Source organism: Ursus arctos, unplaced genomic scaffold, assembly GCF_023065955.2.
Source record: "Ursus arctos isolate Adak ecotype North America unplaced genomic scaffold, UrsArc2.0 scaffold_27, whole genome shotgun sequence".
NCBI lineage: Eukaryota > Metazoa > Chordata > Mammalia > Carnivora > Ursidae > Ursus > Ursus arctos.
The window spans coordinates 25,012,795-25,028,841 of record NW_026622952.1 but is presented as its reverse complement, the minus strand read 5'-3'; the positions used below and the strand labels follow the sequence as shown (position 1 = coordinate 25,028,841).

Below are 16,047 nucleotides of genomic sequence, written 5' to 3'. Positions count from 1 at the left end.
TGAAGCGTCTACCTTCCACTCTGGTCATGATCCCGGAGTCCTGGGATCGAGCCCTGTGTTAAGCTCCCTGCTCAACAGGGATCTTGCTTCTCCTCCCTCTGCCCCTCCCCCTGTTGTGCTCTCTCTCTCACTCTCTCTCAAATAAATAAATAAAATCTCTTTAAGAAATAGGAAATATAGATTCTCTTCTGTCACCTTAAAGAAAACAACCCTCATGGAGCCATTTTCTTGTATTTTGACAAATTCCGGAGAACACCTGCTCCCGACCATTCCTAAGTATTTGACATAGTTCATAGCATTAAATGTTGACATGCTCGACAAAGTAAAAATCCCAAAATACTTCTCAAATCATCTCAGCTGAAAGTACAGATAATACAAAGCTGTGCACACACACACACAAAGAAACACATTTTCTCTATCTTGTGAACATTTCAGTGACAACACAAAATATTTTGCATTGTACTTGAGAAATCCTAGCTTTTAATTTTACCATGAGAGACTCTGATTTATTATAGACTCATTCAGCCAGTGGCAAAGCAGGAAGACTAACAGTTGTTTTGTTTAGGATATTCAGACAATGACAGCATTCCACTATAAATAAAAGCCCTTCAGCCTCCCCACCCCCATAAATTACAGACACGTATCATAAATCTTTTGGGATATTCCAATCAGCCCCTACATGCAAGGATGTGACTGTCATTTCTTATTTAACAACAGATTTTCCCCCCTCATACTCAACGCAGTAAGTGCTTCTCATTACCAAGTTTAGTTCAAGCACATTTAATTAGATTTGTAGAATTACAATTAGATGCCATTGGAGTAAAATGATTTAATCAGCCTCGTAAATGTTCTTCCTACTCACATCTTCAGCGAGCTTTTGGCAAGTCATTAAGGATCTGTACTCACTGGATGGGGGAGGGAGAAGATGGTTTCTGTTCTGGAGCATTAGAAGCTGAAGAACACGCCTGCTTTGGCTTAGGTAAATAATGAACAAGAGGTCTTTGGGGGGAAGCACCATACAGAGATGGTGGAAATGCATTCCATACTCTCCAATGTCAACATTGCTCTGTGAGGAAGCCCTCCATAAAGACTGGATTGAGAGCATGGGATTCTTAAGGAAATAACTTGTTTTGGATTTTTGTTTTAAGCTCAGATTTTAATCAAATGCTTAGTGTGTGAGTTATTTAGAATAGGAGTAGCATGGGGCACCTGGGTGGCTCAGTTGGTTAAGCATCTGCTTTGGGCTCAAGTTGTGATCCCAGGGTCCTGGGATCCAGTCCTGCATCGGGCTCCCTGCTCATCGGGGAGTCTGCTTCTCCCTCTGCCTCGGCCCCTCCCCCTGCTTGGGCTTTTGAGCTCTCTCTCAATAAATAAATAAATCTTTAAAAAATAGAATAAGAGTTGTAAGTTAATAAAGAGTGAAATCATGGAGTTTCAAAAGCAAACTTCTAGCAGGTAATTTATGGGTCACCTGAGAGTGATCAGCTTTTCACCCTCAGACAAAAAATGTCCAAAACACTTTAAAGCTCTGACCTGTCCCCTCCCCAAGATTCCTGATTGCATCTAAATCCTCTGAACATTCTCACATTCTGGTCCTGAAATTGCCGGATTTCTTCTCATTCTGGTGACTACTGCCTTTTTCAATTACGAACTTTATACAAAAGCCTCTTGAGATCAGACATTTTTCTGCCCCAGTCTTCTTGTGATTTTGCTGGTATGTTAGTCTTAATAAATATATCTTAGGAGAGTTGGACCCTAGAGCATTTATATAACTAACTGTAGCTATGTCAAAAAACTGATATTCCAACTCTGTCCGTAGCTTAAAGGTAAACACCTTCCATGAAATCTGGTCTCAATAAGAAAACAAGACCAATATTGAATTAACCTTATCCATGCAGTGATAGTGGCAAATACTGTTCAGAATTTTTTTTTATAGCTCTATTATCTAGGTTCACTAGTGAGCTATTTTTTTAATAACCTAAATGGCTTACTTTTTAATTATACTAAATGAGTCTAAACGGACCCCTGGATGGGATGAAAACAGTGCTGCTAATCTAAGTATAGATTAATAATACAAAATCTTGGTATTTCACAATTTCATTTACTGTGCTTTCAACAAAGGGATCCACAGCATTGACATCACCAATGGCTCTCTTTTGGAAAGTCAGCTTTTCAGTTGCTTCTAAACATCCCTCAAAGTTTCTTACTGTGGCTACGTGTCTTGTTTTTATTTGTTCATTTTATCAGCTCCCGCTTTCTAAGGTCATGGTTTCAGTGTGCGCTGAGAGCCAACACTGAGCTAGCTACTAGTCAGTTCCTATAATTAGGAACATCGTTAGAGTTTTTGTGGAAAGAAAATTGTTTGCTTAAAAATATTTTATGCATTTGCTTAGATATTCTTTCCCATTTCCCCTAATGGGAACTGTTTTAAATAAGAGTCTAACAATGTCTCCTGGGTAATTTGTAGGTTATGATGAACATGACCTTAAATCCTAAAATGATTGTATATATAACATAGTTAGTGCCATGAGAGCAGGGCCAGAGCCCTGCCTGAGGACCCCTGGGCTCTAAAACGGAAATAAACCATACAAACTAGGGATTGGTGTCTAAGCCAGTGGCCATTCATCTGATGTTAGCCTAATAGGAAATGCTGTATGAATGGATGGAGATACCTGCTTTATTGGTCAGATCCTCAGTCTTTAATACTTTGGATACAGACCAGCGGAGATCTCAAGGGAGAAGATAAAAGACGAGTGGGCAGCCATGGATGCTTCCAGAAAGCTGGTGGTGCACGTTACTGTAGAAAGGATAAGGGAGACGCAAGGGAAGCTGGTGCGTGAGACGGCATGGCCCTAGATTCAGTGCTGGGTGAAGAGTCAGTGGCATCCTCTGACTCTGTTGGCACTATGATGACGTCAGTACAGAACAAATAAGTTGTTCTTACCTACATTCCTTGTGCCAAGACTCCACGCATAAAGGTTCACACAGTGCATCATGACCATGCTTGAGAAGGAGCTAAACTGGGAAACTTGAAACCTGAAAACTGCCTTCTAGAGATGCTTAAATTGTTTCTAAATTCTTATAATTCCATTCATAATATCATACGTGGCATCAGGTTATTTTCTTTTTCAAAAAACTTCAGTATGGGTGACGGATTTGTGGAAACATTCTGTTTGGATGGTACATGACTGTAACATTTGAAGTAACCGGCATCACATCGTTCTGTGGGGAGATTTATTTCAAGAACTCATAGGGACAGAAATGTGTGTTAAGCTTCTTATCTTCCCATAACGTTAGGTTTAGAATCATCGTATGAAAGTTAAAATGTCAATATACTTATATTTAGTAAAATTAATAAACTTCATCGTTCAAAGGAACAGAATAGAATAATTATTAGTTATGTATAGAATACGCAGAATGATCTTTCAAGATCTTTTAAATATTTATTTATTTGACAGAGAGAGAGAGCACAAGCAGGGGAAGCAACAGGCAGAGGGAAAGGAGAAGTAGACGCCCCACTGAGCAGGGAGCCCAAAGAAGAGCTCCATCCCAGGACCCTGGGATCATGACCTGAGCCAAAGGCAGACGCTTAACCAACTGAGCCAACCAGGCGCCCCTAGAATATGCAGAATGATCTTTAAAGTATTGTGTCCAATACATTAATTCCTCAAAACTATATATATATATATATAAACCATATATATATGTATATATATATAAACCATATATATATGTATATATATATGTGTGTATATATACATTTGTGTATATATATACATGTGTGTATATATGCATTTCAATAAGTGCATGCTTTTTCTGTGTCCGAACCAGGTGTAGAAGCATTTTGGAGCAAGACATGAGGAGCAGAGCCCTGGTCATCTGACAGCAGCCTGCCTGACCGGGCACACGTCTCAGGCTACTTGACTGGGAAAAGGCTCAACTATCCAGCTTAAAAGGGTGAAAACCTCTCATGTTCATGAGTCACTATGGTTACATGGCAGCAACTTAAAACACAATTGTGAAAGAAAATAGTTTCCTCACATCTTCTCTGACAGGGGCCATGCTAGTCACTCTGCAAGTACTTATAAAGATACAGCCATGAGCCAAATGGACAAACTGCCCCCGCCGAGTTTGTGTTCCTTAGAGAAGAAACTATAGTCACTAACATAGTCCAATTCTTAGGGACCATAAATGACCTACGTGAAACAAGACCCAGATTTACCACTGAGCATTTAAGTGCAAACTTTTCTTTCTCATGTTTATCACGGAGCCAAGGGGAACCTGTTCACAACTCCGGTTAAAGCACAAAACTCTGGACTAAGCCACGTTCAGAATCTTTGCAAATGAAATAAAACAAGCAGAAAAATCATAGAGTAAAACGCAGCTCATCCTAAAGAAAAGGACTGAATCTAATCTGAAATGTTATGTAAACTCCGACAGAGCATCAGGAACCCAAAACGACATTTTCGATAACAATATCAAGTTTGCACGACCCTACTGTACAGCCGGAAAGCACTTCATCCCAGCAGAATGTACAGTAGCTCAGGTTGGGCACTACTTGGCGGCCCCCAGAAAGAGGCTTCCGCAGGCTGGCCACGGCGCCTCCTCGCCTTGCACAGAGCTGCCCGAACCTGTCCTGCAAAGCGATGAGCCCCGACATCAAGGAGCAGGACCCGGCCAAGCTTCTAGTAGACGTTTCATGACCTTGTGTAGGCTCACCTCACACATCAGAACCCTGCCAGAGGATGGATTCAGATCCACCTGCAGACTGTGTTCCTCAGCAGGAGACCTGGGACGACTCAGGCGGGCTGGACGTGGGGCAGCATGGCACTAGGAGACTCTGCAGGGGTCTCCGGCCAATGTCGCCAGCTAAGGCTCTGAACTGACCTTCCGGTCCGGGCTATCTTTCCAAATCTTGTAACTAACATGCTTACTTGGGAGGTAGGGATAGATTCATGTCTCCTATCTCACACATAGACATTTCCTTTTCTTTTCCTTTTAGCTTTAATATGTTTTTTTTAAATACATACGCATATGATGATTACGTATTTAGATCAAGTGGGGACTGGACTTTTCTTCATTGGCTTTGCGAACGTCTTAACTGAAGTCCCTCATAAATGCACAGTGTAGGCAGGACGGGCCCTTCACAGCAGCCACAGGTGCAGAGCCTGGCGGCCAAGTGTGAAAGGGCCAGTGCCAGACAAACAGCCTCAGTCCCGACTCCACCAAGGTCCAACTGCACAACCTTGGGGGGGGGTTCCACTTCTCGGGGTCTCTAGGCCCCATCTGTATGATGGGGATAGTAATAGTGCTTCAAAGGTCTGTTAAAGGACTCAAAGACCGAATGCATGCCAAATGCTTATGACGGTGCCTAGCACGTAGTGAAAACTCAATGATGCCAGAGAGAGAATTGATTTCATCACACAGGGGTTCAGGGACATGATTTAGGATAACACGATGTTTGTCAAGGTGCTAATGTATTCTATTCTGAAAATGGGGGCAATCAATAAAGACAACAATGTAAGCAATTTTTAGTCCATTTTCTAAGGGACTAAGTGGATAAATATATATCCCTAAAACATTTTATATGCAATATTCTTTTATTTTATTTTTTATAATATTTTTATTATATTATGTTAGTCACCATACAGTACATCCCTGGTTTTTGATGTAAAGTTCCATGATTCATTACTTGCGTACAACACCCAGTGCACCATGCACTACGTGCCCTCCTTACTACCCATCACCGGGCTAGCCCATCCCCCCACCCCCCTCCCCTCTGAAGCCCTCAGTTTGTTTCCCAGAGTCCACAGTCTCTCATGGAACAATATTCTTTTATATTTATAAGTGCCCATATGTGCATTACAGATATATAAATATATACATATATTTAATATAAATTTATACATATAAATATATGTACATATATTATATACATGTATTCATATGTGTGCATATAACATACATAAATATATACACATGTATTTGTACATGCATGTGCACATGTATATGTGTATTATATGTGTACATATATGTATAAATTTATTATATACAGATGAATGCATATGCATACATATATGTTGATGTATACATAGCTAGCTAGACAAGTAGCTAGATAATTTATTTATATATAATCTTGGCTTTTCTATGTTTGGGCTATTTACAGGTCATATAAAACTATTTGGTATGGCTTTAACTTGTTCTCCCTCTCCCAAAACACATAGACATTGCATTTGATCAGGTAACGTGCTCAGGGTGCCTGGCGCATAGTAGGTCTCTGGTAAATTGTCCATGACAAACTTGCTTCACTGACTAACACCTGCGATTGAAAAAGAAAATCTGTATATTGGGACTAGGACTTTGAATTCGTTTTTCATTAGAGGGCAATTTTAATGGTTTTCCTTTCTTCTAAATGCAAAGCACATTATGCATATCTATTCATCATATGGTCAAACTGTTAAACCCATACATTAATACCAATAGCCTCCTTCGTTCTATTATGCCACCGGCATGAATCCTATCTTCAATGATCCAAATCCAGGCTCAGTAAATAATTAAAATGAAAAGAAATGAGCTTCAGGCACCTGCCTTGGAGATCTGCCGGATGGGGCTGCACGCACACTGAAACAGTTATTTATTACAGCCTTTCCTTCCGTAAACCTGCCGCCACACCAACTGATTTTATTTACCATTTACATTTACTATGTATCAGAGCGGAAGAGTTTCTGTTCTCCTAAGAGTCAGGTACTGATCTACATAGAACTGCAGTCAGTAAAGAAAGAAAACTGTGTCATGCCAACTAAGTACACAGAGGAACTCGCCCGGGGGAAATACTCATTTCAGAGTTCCACAGTCACCAAATTTTCTGACTCCGAGGTAAAGTTTTATGTTTACTCTGTGCAATTTCTTTAATTTCAGTTAAGTGAAGAAAACACCACCCCATCAAGATTAAATTGTTTTTCACGATCTTTTTTTTTTTAAACAAATGTATTTTATTTTTTTTGTTATGATAATTTTTATTATATTATGTTAGTCACCATACAGTACATCCCTAGTTTTTGATGTAAAGTTTTTCAATCTTTGAATACCAAAGAACTTAAACAAAATGTCCATTTCTCCCTTTTATAAAATCTAACAGACAATAGGGAGACAAGAAATACCTGAAAGTTTCAAATGATAGAAAATTTGGGGTTGATTTTCTATTTTGTTACAAAAACTCTATGTATTGTCTGTGTTACTGAATAGCAGTATCAATAAAAGCTTTAAAATGCAAATTGGCTTTTTCCCATTTCACAACCATTCAAATGAACATACTATAACTTCTTTATCCTGGGATCCTCATTTGTATGTAAGAAATAATTTTGTGATTTATTTTTTAATTGTAACTTTAAAGCAATGGTCCGTTTACAATATGTATTTTGAGGCAGAAAAATTCAAAAGCATGTATAAATCGGGCCACATTCTGTGTGTAATATAACGTTTCACATAGGCACAGAAGAGTGCTCTTAATTGATGTAACATTCGGCTTCGCACTGCCAAAGGCCTCTCATTCCTGATTTTTCTAGAAAATTATAGACGTGAATGTACCTCGTCCTTGAAGTCATTTGGTTCCACTACATAGCCTCAAATGAAAGGTGGCTCCCTCACCATCAGCTAGCTAATGCTTCCCAGAATGAATTACATGCTGGGCTGTATAGCAGCACCTCTCTTCCTGTCTCTGGGCTCAGTTTTATCACACACGAGACTCACAAGCCATGAGATTCCTAGGGGCAGAAGGGAATAAAAGTTGGGAGCAGGAGCTTTCTCCCTAGGTTTCGTGGAACCAAATCCCCATTGGTCGCTTATTGCGTCTGTGACACCGACCGACTTTCCCAACCAATCCCTCTGAGGTTCTCATCTGTCCAGTGGGACAACTGCATAGAGTTAAACAGGGCAATTTGTGTCAAGTTTTTGGAATCCAGCTTGGAAGATAATAGGGTGTCCAGGACTGGTCTTAAAAGAGTGATTAATCGGGGTGCCTGGTGGTTAAGCTCTGACTCCTGATTGCGCGGGGCTCGATCTCAGCATCCTCTCCCTGTCTCTGCCCCTTCCCTTGCACAGAGCTTTGAATTCACACTGCAGTACAGCGGAGCACCTCCCCAGGCAGGTCCTGGGAGTGTCACACAATTCTTGCTTTCAAAATGCCCAAAGCACCCAACCCCATCAGTGTCACCATAGAGCTTTCCCTGGGGCAACAGGGGACCTCCAACACGGCGGGTTCAGTGCAATGAAATACTTCCCTCAGTGTTTTTACAATGACCAATCACATTTACTCGGTTGCAAGTTGTGGATTTGATCTATTTCAGTTATTTGCTTCTCATTACATCAGTAAGATAAGAAAAGCAATACTTTCCCTACTAGATTGTTATTATAATTGAATGATGTAAAGCACAGACACGTTTGACGTGGTCCAATGTCTATAGTGACCATTCAAGAAACTGGTCCGCTTATTACCACTATTTCCCGGGACCATGCACTCATCCCAGCAGAATGCCACCTCCTCTGTAAAGGCTGGTCCCAGCCTGAGCATCCGTGGGACCCCATCAACATCTAATCTCTTCCCTATTCTGATTGCATCAGCCATTTGTTTAAGGTCCTTGCACTTGTGGATTCCAAAGGGCAAAGGCTTATCTCATCAATCTTCTTGTGCCAGTAGTTGTAAGCCAGAGGTCCTCACAAAGCCCGGGTCACCCAACGCTGGGTGGATGAGCTAGGCATGTACAGCACCTCCCCATACCAGCCGTTTCTTTGGCTCCCTGTGCCCACTGGGGTATCTCACCCACTTTTTCCATGGGATCCAAGGCATTTTGTCCACTTCCCTCTTTTGGAAATGCTCTGCCTCTTTCTTTCTTTCTTCCCAACTAAGGAGTTAGAAAGCTATGTTGTGCCTCTTTTCCTCCTAATTCTGGCATAGTTGGCTCTTTATGTTGGAGTTTTATGATGGCGACCCATTTATTGCCAATTAGAAACCACTTGCATTGGCATTCTGGAGACCAAGCTGTAGAACAGGGCTAAAAATCTGGGTGTGCATAATCGCTTAGCCCAATGAGGTGTGGCCTTAACACTTGAATATGGCTCATACATAAAAAATAGTTTGCGCTTACAGGCAAGGCATTCTGTGCGGCACGTGTTCAGGATGAAATAATTCAACATTGCAGTGACATACTAATGGTTCTCGCTCACTGCATCAATCTGGGAGGTAAAAGGCACATATGCGAGGAAGCTTCCAACTAACCCAAAGATAATGTCTTGTTAAAATAAAATGCAAAAAAAAAAAAAATGCTACTGAGACTATATGTCTGTGATCCCCAATAAGCTGGATTATCTTTAGGAAAAATGATGGCTTTAAAGCTTTCCCTATAGCTTTAAAAATTATGTAAGTAATCTGTGTCCATCAGGGCATTTTTACTAAAATCAGTTATGTCCCTAGAACTGTTTGCAACCAAAAACAAGACTGATTTTGTAGGAAAATGGAAAATATTCTTTTGGTTAAGTTTCCAAATTGTTGCATTCATATTAAACACATTTTTTTAAAAAGTGTCATTTTATATTCTGTTTTAACCAAATAAAAACAAAAGTGTGAAGTCACTGTGGTACTGGAAAAAAAAAAAAAAAAACAGACACATAGATTGATGGAGCAGACTATTAAGCCCAGAAATAGATCCCCAAACACATAGTAAACTGATCTTTGGCAAAGGAGCAAAAAGCAATACAAATGGAGCAAAGATAGACTTTCAACAAATAGCACTAGAACAACCAGATGTCCTCATGCCAAGATGAAGACAGGCATAGACCTTACACCTGTCACGAAAATGACTTTAAAATGGACCAAAGACCCAAATGTGAAGTATAAAACTCCTAAAAGGTAACATAGGAGAAAATCCAGACCCTTAATTGGGGGGATAACTGTATAAAGACAACACCAGGGGCGCCTGGGTGGCGCAGTCGTTAGGGCGTCTGCCTTCGGCTCGGGGCGTGATCCTGGCGTGCCGGGATTGAGTCCCACATCGGGCTCCTCCACTGTGAGCCTGCTTCTTCCTCTCCCACTCCCCCTGCTGTGTTCCCTCTCTCGCTGGCTGTCTCTCTGTCACATAAATAAATAAGATCTTAAAAAAAAAAAAATAATAAAAAAAAAAATAAAGACAACACCAAAGGCATGTTCCATGAAATAACTAATTGATAACTTGTCCTCCATTAAAATTGAAAACTCCTGCTCTGTGAAAGACACCATCAAGAGAAGGAGAAGACAAGCCACAGACTGGGAGGAAATGCTTGGAAAAGGGGTCTCTGATTAAGGACTGGTAGCCAAAACATTCAAAGAACTCTTAAAACTCAACAATAAAGCGAACATCTTGATGAAAAGTGGGCAAAAGCCCTACATATAAGCCTCATCAAAGAAGGTAGACCAATGACAAAAAGCACATGAAAAGATGCTCCACAGCATAGGTCAGCAGGGAAGTGCAAATCACAACAAGGAGATACCCCCACCCATGCGTTAGAACGGCTAAGATCCCCAGCACTGACGGCACCAAATGCTGACGAGGCTGTGGAGCAACAGGAACTCTCACTCGCTGGGGGGGAATGCAAAATGGCGCAGCCACTTTGGAAAACTAAACATACCCTTACCATACGACCCAACAATCATACTTCATGGTATTTATTCAAAGGAGTTGAAAAAGTATACCCACATAAAACCTGCACCTGAATGCTTAGAGTAGCTTTACTCATAAGAGCCAACACTTGGAAGTAACCAAGCTGTCCTTCAGTAGGCGAATGGATAAACTTGGTCCACCCAGACAACAAAATAAAATGCAGCACCATAAAGGAATGAGCTATCAAGCCATGAAAAGACATAGAGAAAGCCTAAATGCATGTCACTAAGTGAAAAAAAAAAAAAAAAACCCACAACAGTCTGAAAAGTCTGCATAGTGTATGATTCCAACTATATGGCATTCTGGGAAAGGCAAAACTGTGGAGATAGGGGAAAAGATCAACACCTGGGTACTAGGCATTGAGGGGAGCAGAGTGGGGGGGGCGGATAACAGGCAGAGCACAAAGATTTTTAGGGCAGAGAAAATATCTGTATGATACCATAATGGTGGATATATGTATTTATCCATTTGTCCAAACCTACAGAATGTATGATGCCAAGAGTGAACCCCGATGTAAGCTCTGAGCTTTGGGTGATAATGATGTATCAAGATAGGCTCATCACTTGTAACGAATGAACCTCTCCATCTGTTGGTGGGGAATGTTGATAATGGGGGGGGAGGGAGTATATCGGAAATCTCTGTACTTCCTGCTTATTTTTGCTACAAACCTAAAGTTGTTCTAAAAGACAAAGTCTATTTTAAAAAATGATGTGAGAATAAAAATGACATTTACATCATTTACACAGTTACCTTGTCATTTATCAGGTCTCTCTCAGACACTATACACATTTTAAATGGCTTTGCCTTTAAAACCTAGCACATAGTTGACATTTTAAGCATAGCACCCAGAGAACTTAAAACAAAAAATCACTGATGTGTTTTCCATCCAAGACTAGTTAACTCAGGATCTCAGAGAGTCAGACCTGGACATTAGTAATATTTAAAGCTCCCTACATGACTTTATGTGTAACCAGGGTGCTGAATCACTGGCATAACGAAAAGGGCACTGGATTTAGAACTGGAGAGAATGGAATTCAACCTGAACTCTGCAGACTAGTGGCTTTTACTTCATTGGGAAGGTCCTGTGCGTCCTCCCTTTTCAGAACTGTCAGGAGATTTAGAGATAAGCTATTTGAAATGTATGGTCCGTAGTAGACACTTTACATTGACAAGGATTATTCACCACAACCTCTAAGCTGTGTGCAAAGTGAGCGGTGTCTTAAACGCATAGGCAATTGTTCTCATTATAAAGAGCCCAGGGGCGCCTGGGTGGCACAGCGGTTGAGCATCTGCCTTCGGCTCACGGTGTGATCCTGGCGTTATGGGATCGAGCCCCACATCAGGCTCCTCCGCTATGAGCCTGCTTCTTCCTCTCCCACTCCCCCTGCTTGTGTTCCCTCTCTCGCTGGCTGTCTCTATCTCTGTCGAATAAATAAGATCTTTAAAATAAAAAAAAGAAGTTAATCCTTGAATGATTCCTACAAACTTTATAAAATAAAATAAAATAAAATAAAATAAAAAGAGCCCAAAACATAGTGTTATTGCCATGTGTGGGGTTAGGCTATCATTTTGAGAGAATGATTTTATCTAGGATTGAACTTAAAAACCTACCGATGTATCTTATTCTAGCGTCCTGTACTGTTCTTAATTATAATAAAATAATACTTTATTAAATAAAAAAGTGGGAAATATTACTATTGTCTCCATTGTATCTCACTGCCTCTCAGGAAAAGCAATAATTATCTGCAAAATAAAATAAATAAATAGATGAAAATGATCATAGGAAAAACAAGAACTATGGAGGAAAGTCAATTATATTCTGTAAACATTAATGTGTTCATAGGTAAGAAGTTTAAATAATTTTAACACGACCAAAATACTATACACAAAAAGAGGTCAATAAACTAGTTTTATAACTGAAGATCATGTGGAAACATTTTTCAAATATCACAAGAGTGAAAATAGTTTATGCAGAAATATTATATAGTTTTTAATTTTTAGAAACCAGGTAGTTAGATGATTTCCAGTTTGAGGCTAGTTTTGATATAGATACAAAGAAAATCGTGGTGTACCTTATGCATGCGTGTGTGTGTGTGTGTGTGTGTGTGTGAACTTTTGCTCTCTTTGGCTCTGCATTATGGACTTAATTATTATTTTTTAAGACTACAGTTCCAGCATGGGCCCAAACTTCTGACACTTACAAGGATATAATTATATACCATCAAGAGCTTTCCAGAAAACCTACTCTTCTTCACAAATCAGTGACTCATTTAAGGAGCACCAGTGTATTACGTAGAGTAGGTGAGACACAGAGAAGCAAGGCACTACCTTTAACCTCGAGGAATTTATAAAGAGGTGGGAGGTGAATAGGAAACTCAGGTTGAATTATGTCTTAATATTTTGCATAGACTGCTATCGCCAGGCTATGTGTCTCAATATCCTCTCGAATTCATCTAACCAAATTGAAAGTGACAGCATGGTTGAGGTTTGCTGTATAAATCATACAGCCTAGATCCTAACATGACAGTGTGATTCTATTTGACCAACTTTCAAGAAGGATGAGCTTATCTTACATGGTTGGAGCATTTTCTGTGGAATAGATTGATTTTATTTTTTTATCTTTTTTTTTTAATTTTTTTTTTAGCATTCTCAAACGTAGATTGGCTCTACTATTACCACAATGCAAGTGACCAAGGCCTCACATGCTGTGGAAGAGGGTCTCCACGCTTTGGAATCTGGAGTTCTCACCCATGAATCTCACTCCCAATTAAATCGGCCAAGACGTGCAAAGGCCCTGGAACACTCACGTTTACACGTGGGGGGCTTCCCTGTGTTGTTCCATAATCCGTCTTCCCGACACACGGCGGCTGCTTGCTGGCCAGCTTCTAGCTGAAAGCCCTCATTACATTCATACGTCACTTTACTATCCAACGCGAACTCGTTGCCCGTAAATGAACCGTTCCCCGGGGACTCGGGGATGCCACAGGACACAGCTGGAAAGAAATGGCAGAAATGCAGTTATTCTTACAAGACTTTATGGTATTTCCTTGTTCGGTTCTTACTGTTCCTCTCCAGTGCAGAGACAAACTGTTAAATATTTATATTTCTAATGTGTAGGATAAGGGACACATTTTCAAAGTCTTAAGGCTCTTGAGGGCTAAGGAGAAGCCATGGAAAACTGCTCAGAATAAAACGCCTGTGTGATTATGATCCCAGAAGCTAAGTCTGACTGCTGTCAAACCGTTTAAACACACTGAGGTGTGTTCTCAGATGGCCAGGCTCGGTGCCTCCCACTTCATTCACTATTGCAAAGAAAGGACGGAACAGCAGCTTTACCATCACAAAATCTACTGACGCCTTGGTGCTGAGATTTCTCAGGAATCACAGCTGAAGTCAACGGTCTAACCTCCCCTCGTGTGCACCTTCCCCTCCTGCCATGACTGGTTTTCCTTAAAGCACCAGGCAGTGCTAATAAAAGGCAAATGACTTAGCCAAGATGATCAATGCTTCTATGATCATCTTATCTGTTATCTTATAAAATACCTATCAGAACACAGGCCCTTGAGGAACTAAAATCCAGGAGGAGAAAGGGAGGGTACTTAAAGCAGAGAGCTCAGTCCTACAGGTGCTAAGCAAGCCTGTTCTCAGTGTGAGGCCACACAAGAAAGTGGCATGAAGGAAGCAGATATGTTTTAAAGACAAGGCAGATGAAGGGAGAGTTCCGTGTAAACACTCCCTTCTTCAATTTCCTAGCTCTGATCCAGACTTACCTACTATGAGACATAAAGAAACAAAGCAAAACAAAACAAACAAACAAAAAAACACCTCTCAAGTAACATGACTGTAAGTTACAATAAAGAAACAAAATAGTAAGGTAGGACAAAGAGATGGAGAGTTATTCCCAATGACACATACCAAATTCAGGTGTCCTTGTCAAAGAGAAGTTCCCAATAACTAAAGTAATGGCCTTCCTTTACCCAATGAATATTTCATATATTATTCACCTTATGGATTTTAAATTTGGGTCATTTAAAAATGTTTCCACATTGATTCCAATGAGAAAACACATGTAGCATGTTAGAGCTGGAAGAATAGGTTGAACGACTTTATATGAACTTATAGTTTTACAGATAAGGAAAACTGAGGGTCAGAAGGAGAAAACGACTTGCCTAGGGTATCAGAACGACTATGTGTACAACCTGGGGCCACAGAGCAGACCTGTGACTCCCAACTGAGACCACCTTCTAATTCTACGAGAGCCCACTAAACTACCTGTGGTTCCCTCTGAGTCTTCTGGTTGTTGTTCTTTGTTTCTTTAGCACGATCTTCAATAAATGCAATGGAAAATTATCATAGAGGTAAAAAAAAAATTTTAATGTAGTGGCTGATAAAGATCAAACCTCTGGAAAGTCCAAGTACTCAAGTTTCTCTTGTGCTTACATGTCTAATCAGCTATTTCAACCATCTAAAAAAATACATATGCAGAGTGTGTGTGTGTGTGTGTATATATATATATATGAAAATACATACATATGTTTATATATATATATATTTGAAGCATACTATAATAAATATTTGCAGTAGGTAGAGGATAAAAACTTGGACATATAGACATGATTCTGGACAAAGTACTTAAAATAATTAGTAACCTCTGGCTTTCCAAAGCTATTGCTTTATTGAGGCAATGTATCAAGGAATTGCAAAATGTTCATCTTAATTTATTGAATGCAGTGAATGTCCTTTGCAATTGGATCTCTTGGGATCACCAATCTCTTGTCTCTTCACCAATTCCTCTTGGATTTTTTTTATAATAATATTTTTTTATTATATTATGTTAGTCACCATACAGTACATCCCTAGATTTTGATGTAAAGTTCAATGATTCATTAGTTGCGTATATCACCCAGTGCACCATGCAATACGTGCCCTCCTTACTACCCATCATCAGCCTATCCCATTCCCCCACCCTCCTCCCCTCTGAAATCCTCAGTTTGTTTCTCAGAAATAATCATTTGTTCATTCTTGCAAACCTAAATTTATCTCCTGCTCACTGAAGCATGCCCGGTGTCCAGCTACTTTCTAGCTCTTGTTCAGAGTAAGCACCAAATGAAATGACATTTCTTTGGCAGGTGACATTCTACAGACACCCATGAAAGCCTACCTTAAAGGGATTCATATGCTGGAGGCCAAAAAAGAAACGCTTTCTGACTACTTCTGCTAAATCTGAAAGCTTATTTCACACATGAACCCTGATTCCAAGGACTTAAGGAGACCCACTTTCTGTCATCTGAACAACAACTGGGAATCTGTATTTGGCCTTGAGCTATGGGTTTTAGCCTCTCTAGACTGTCTTAAC

At 40.1% G+C, this 16,047-nt stretch overlaps 1 protein-coding gene across 1 annotated transcript in view; it reads right to left on the bottom strand.

The window, feature by feature from the left end:
- The window catches only part of CSMD1 (CUB and Sushi multiple domains 1), a 1,583,970-nt gene that overhangs the window by 88,917 nt on the left and 1,479,006 nt on the right, over window positions 1–16,047 (bottom strand). Inside the window, exon 50 of the mRNA XM_048226225.2 lies at window positions 13,499–13,684. Coding sequence (XP_048082182.1) covers window positions 13,499–13,684 — 186 coding nt within the window. The remainder of the gene's footprint in view (window positions 1–13,498; window positions 13,685–16,047) is intronic.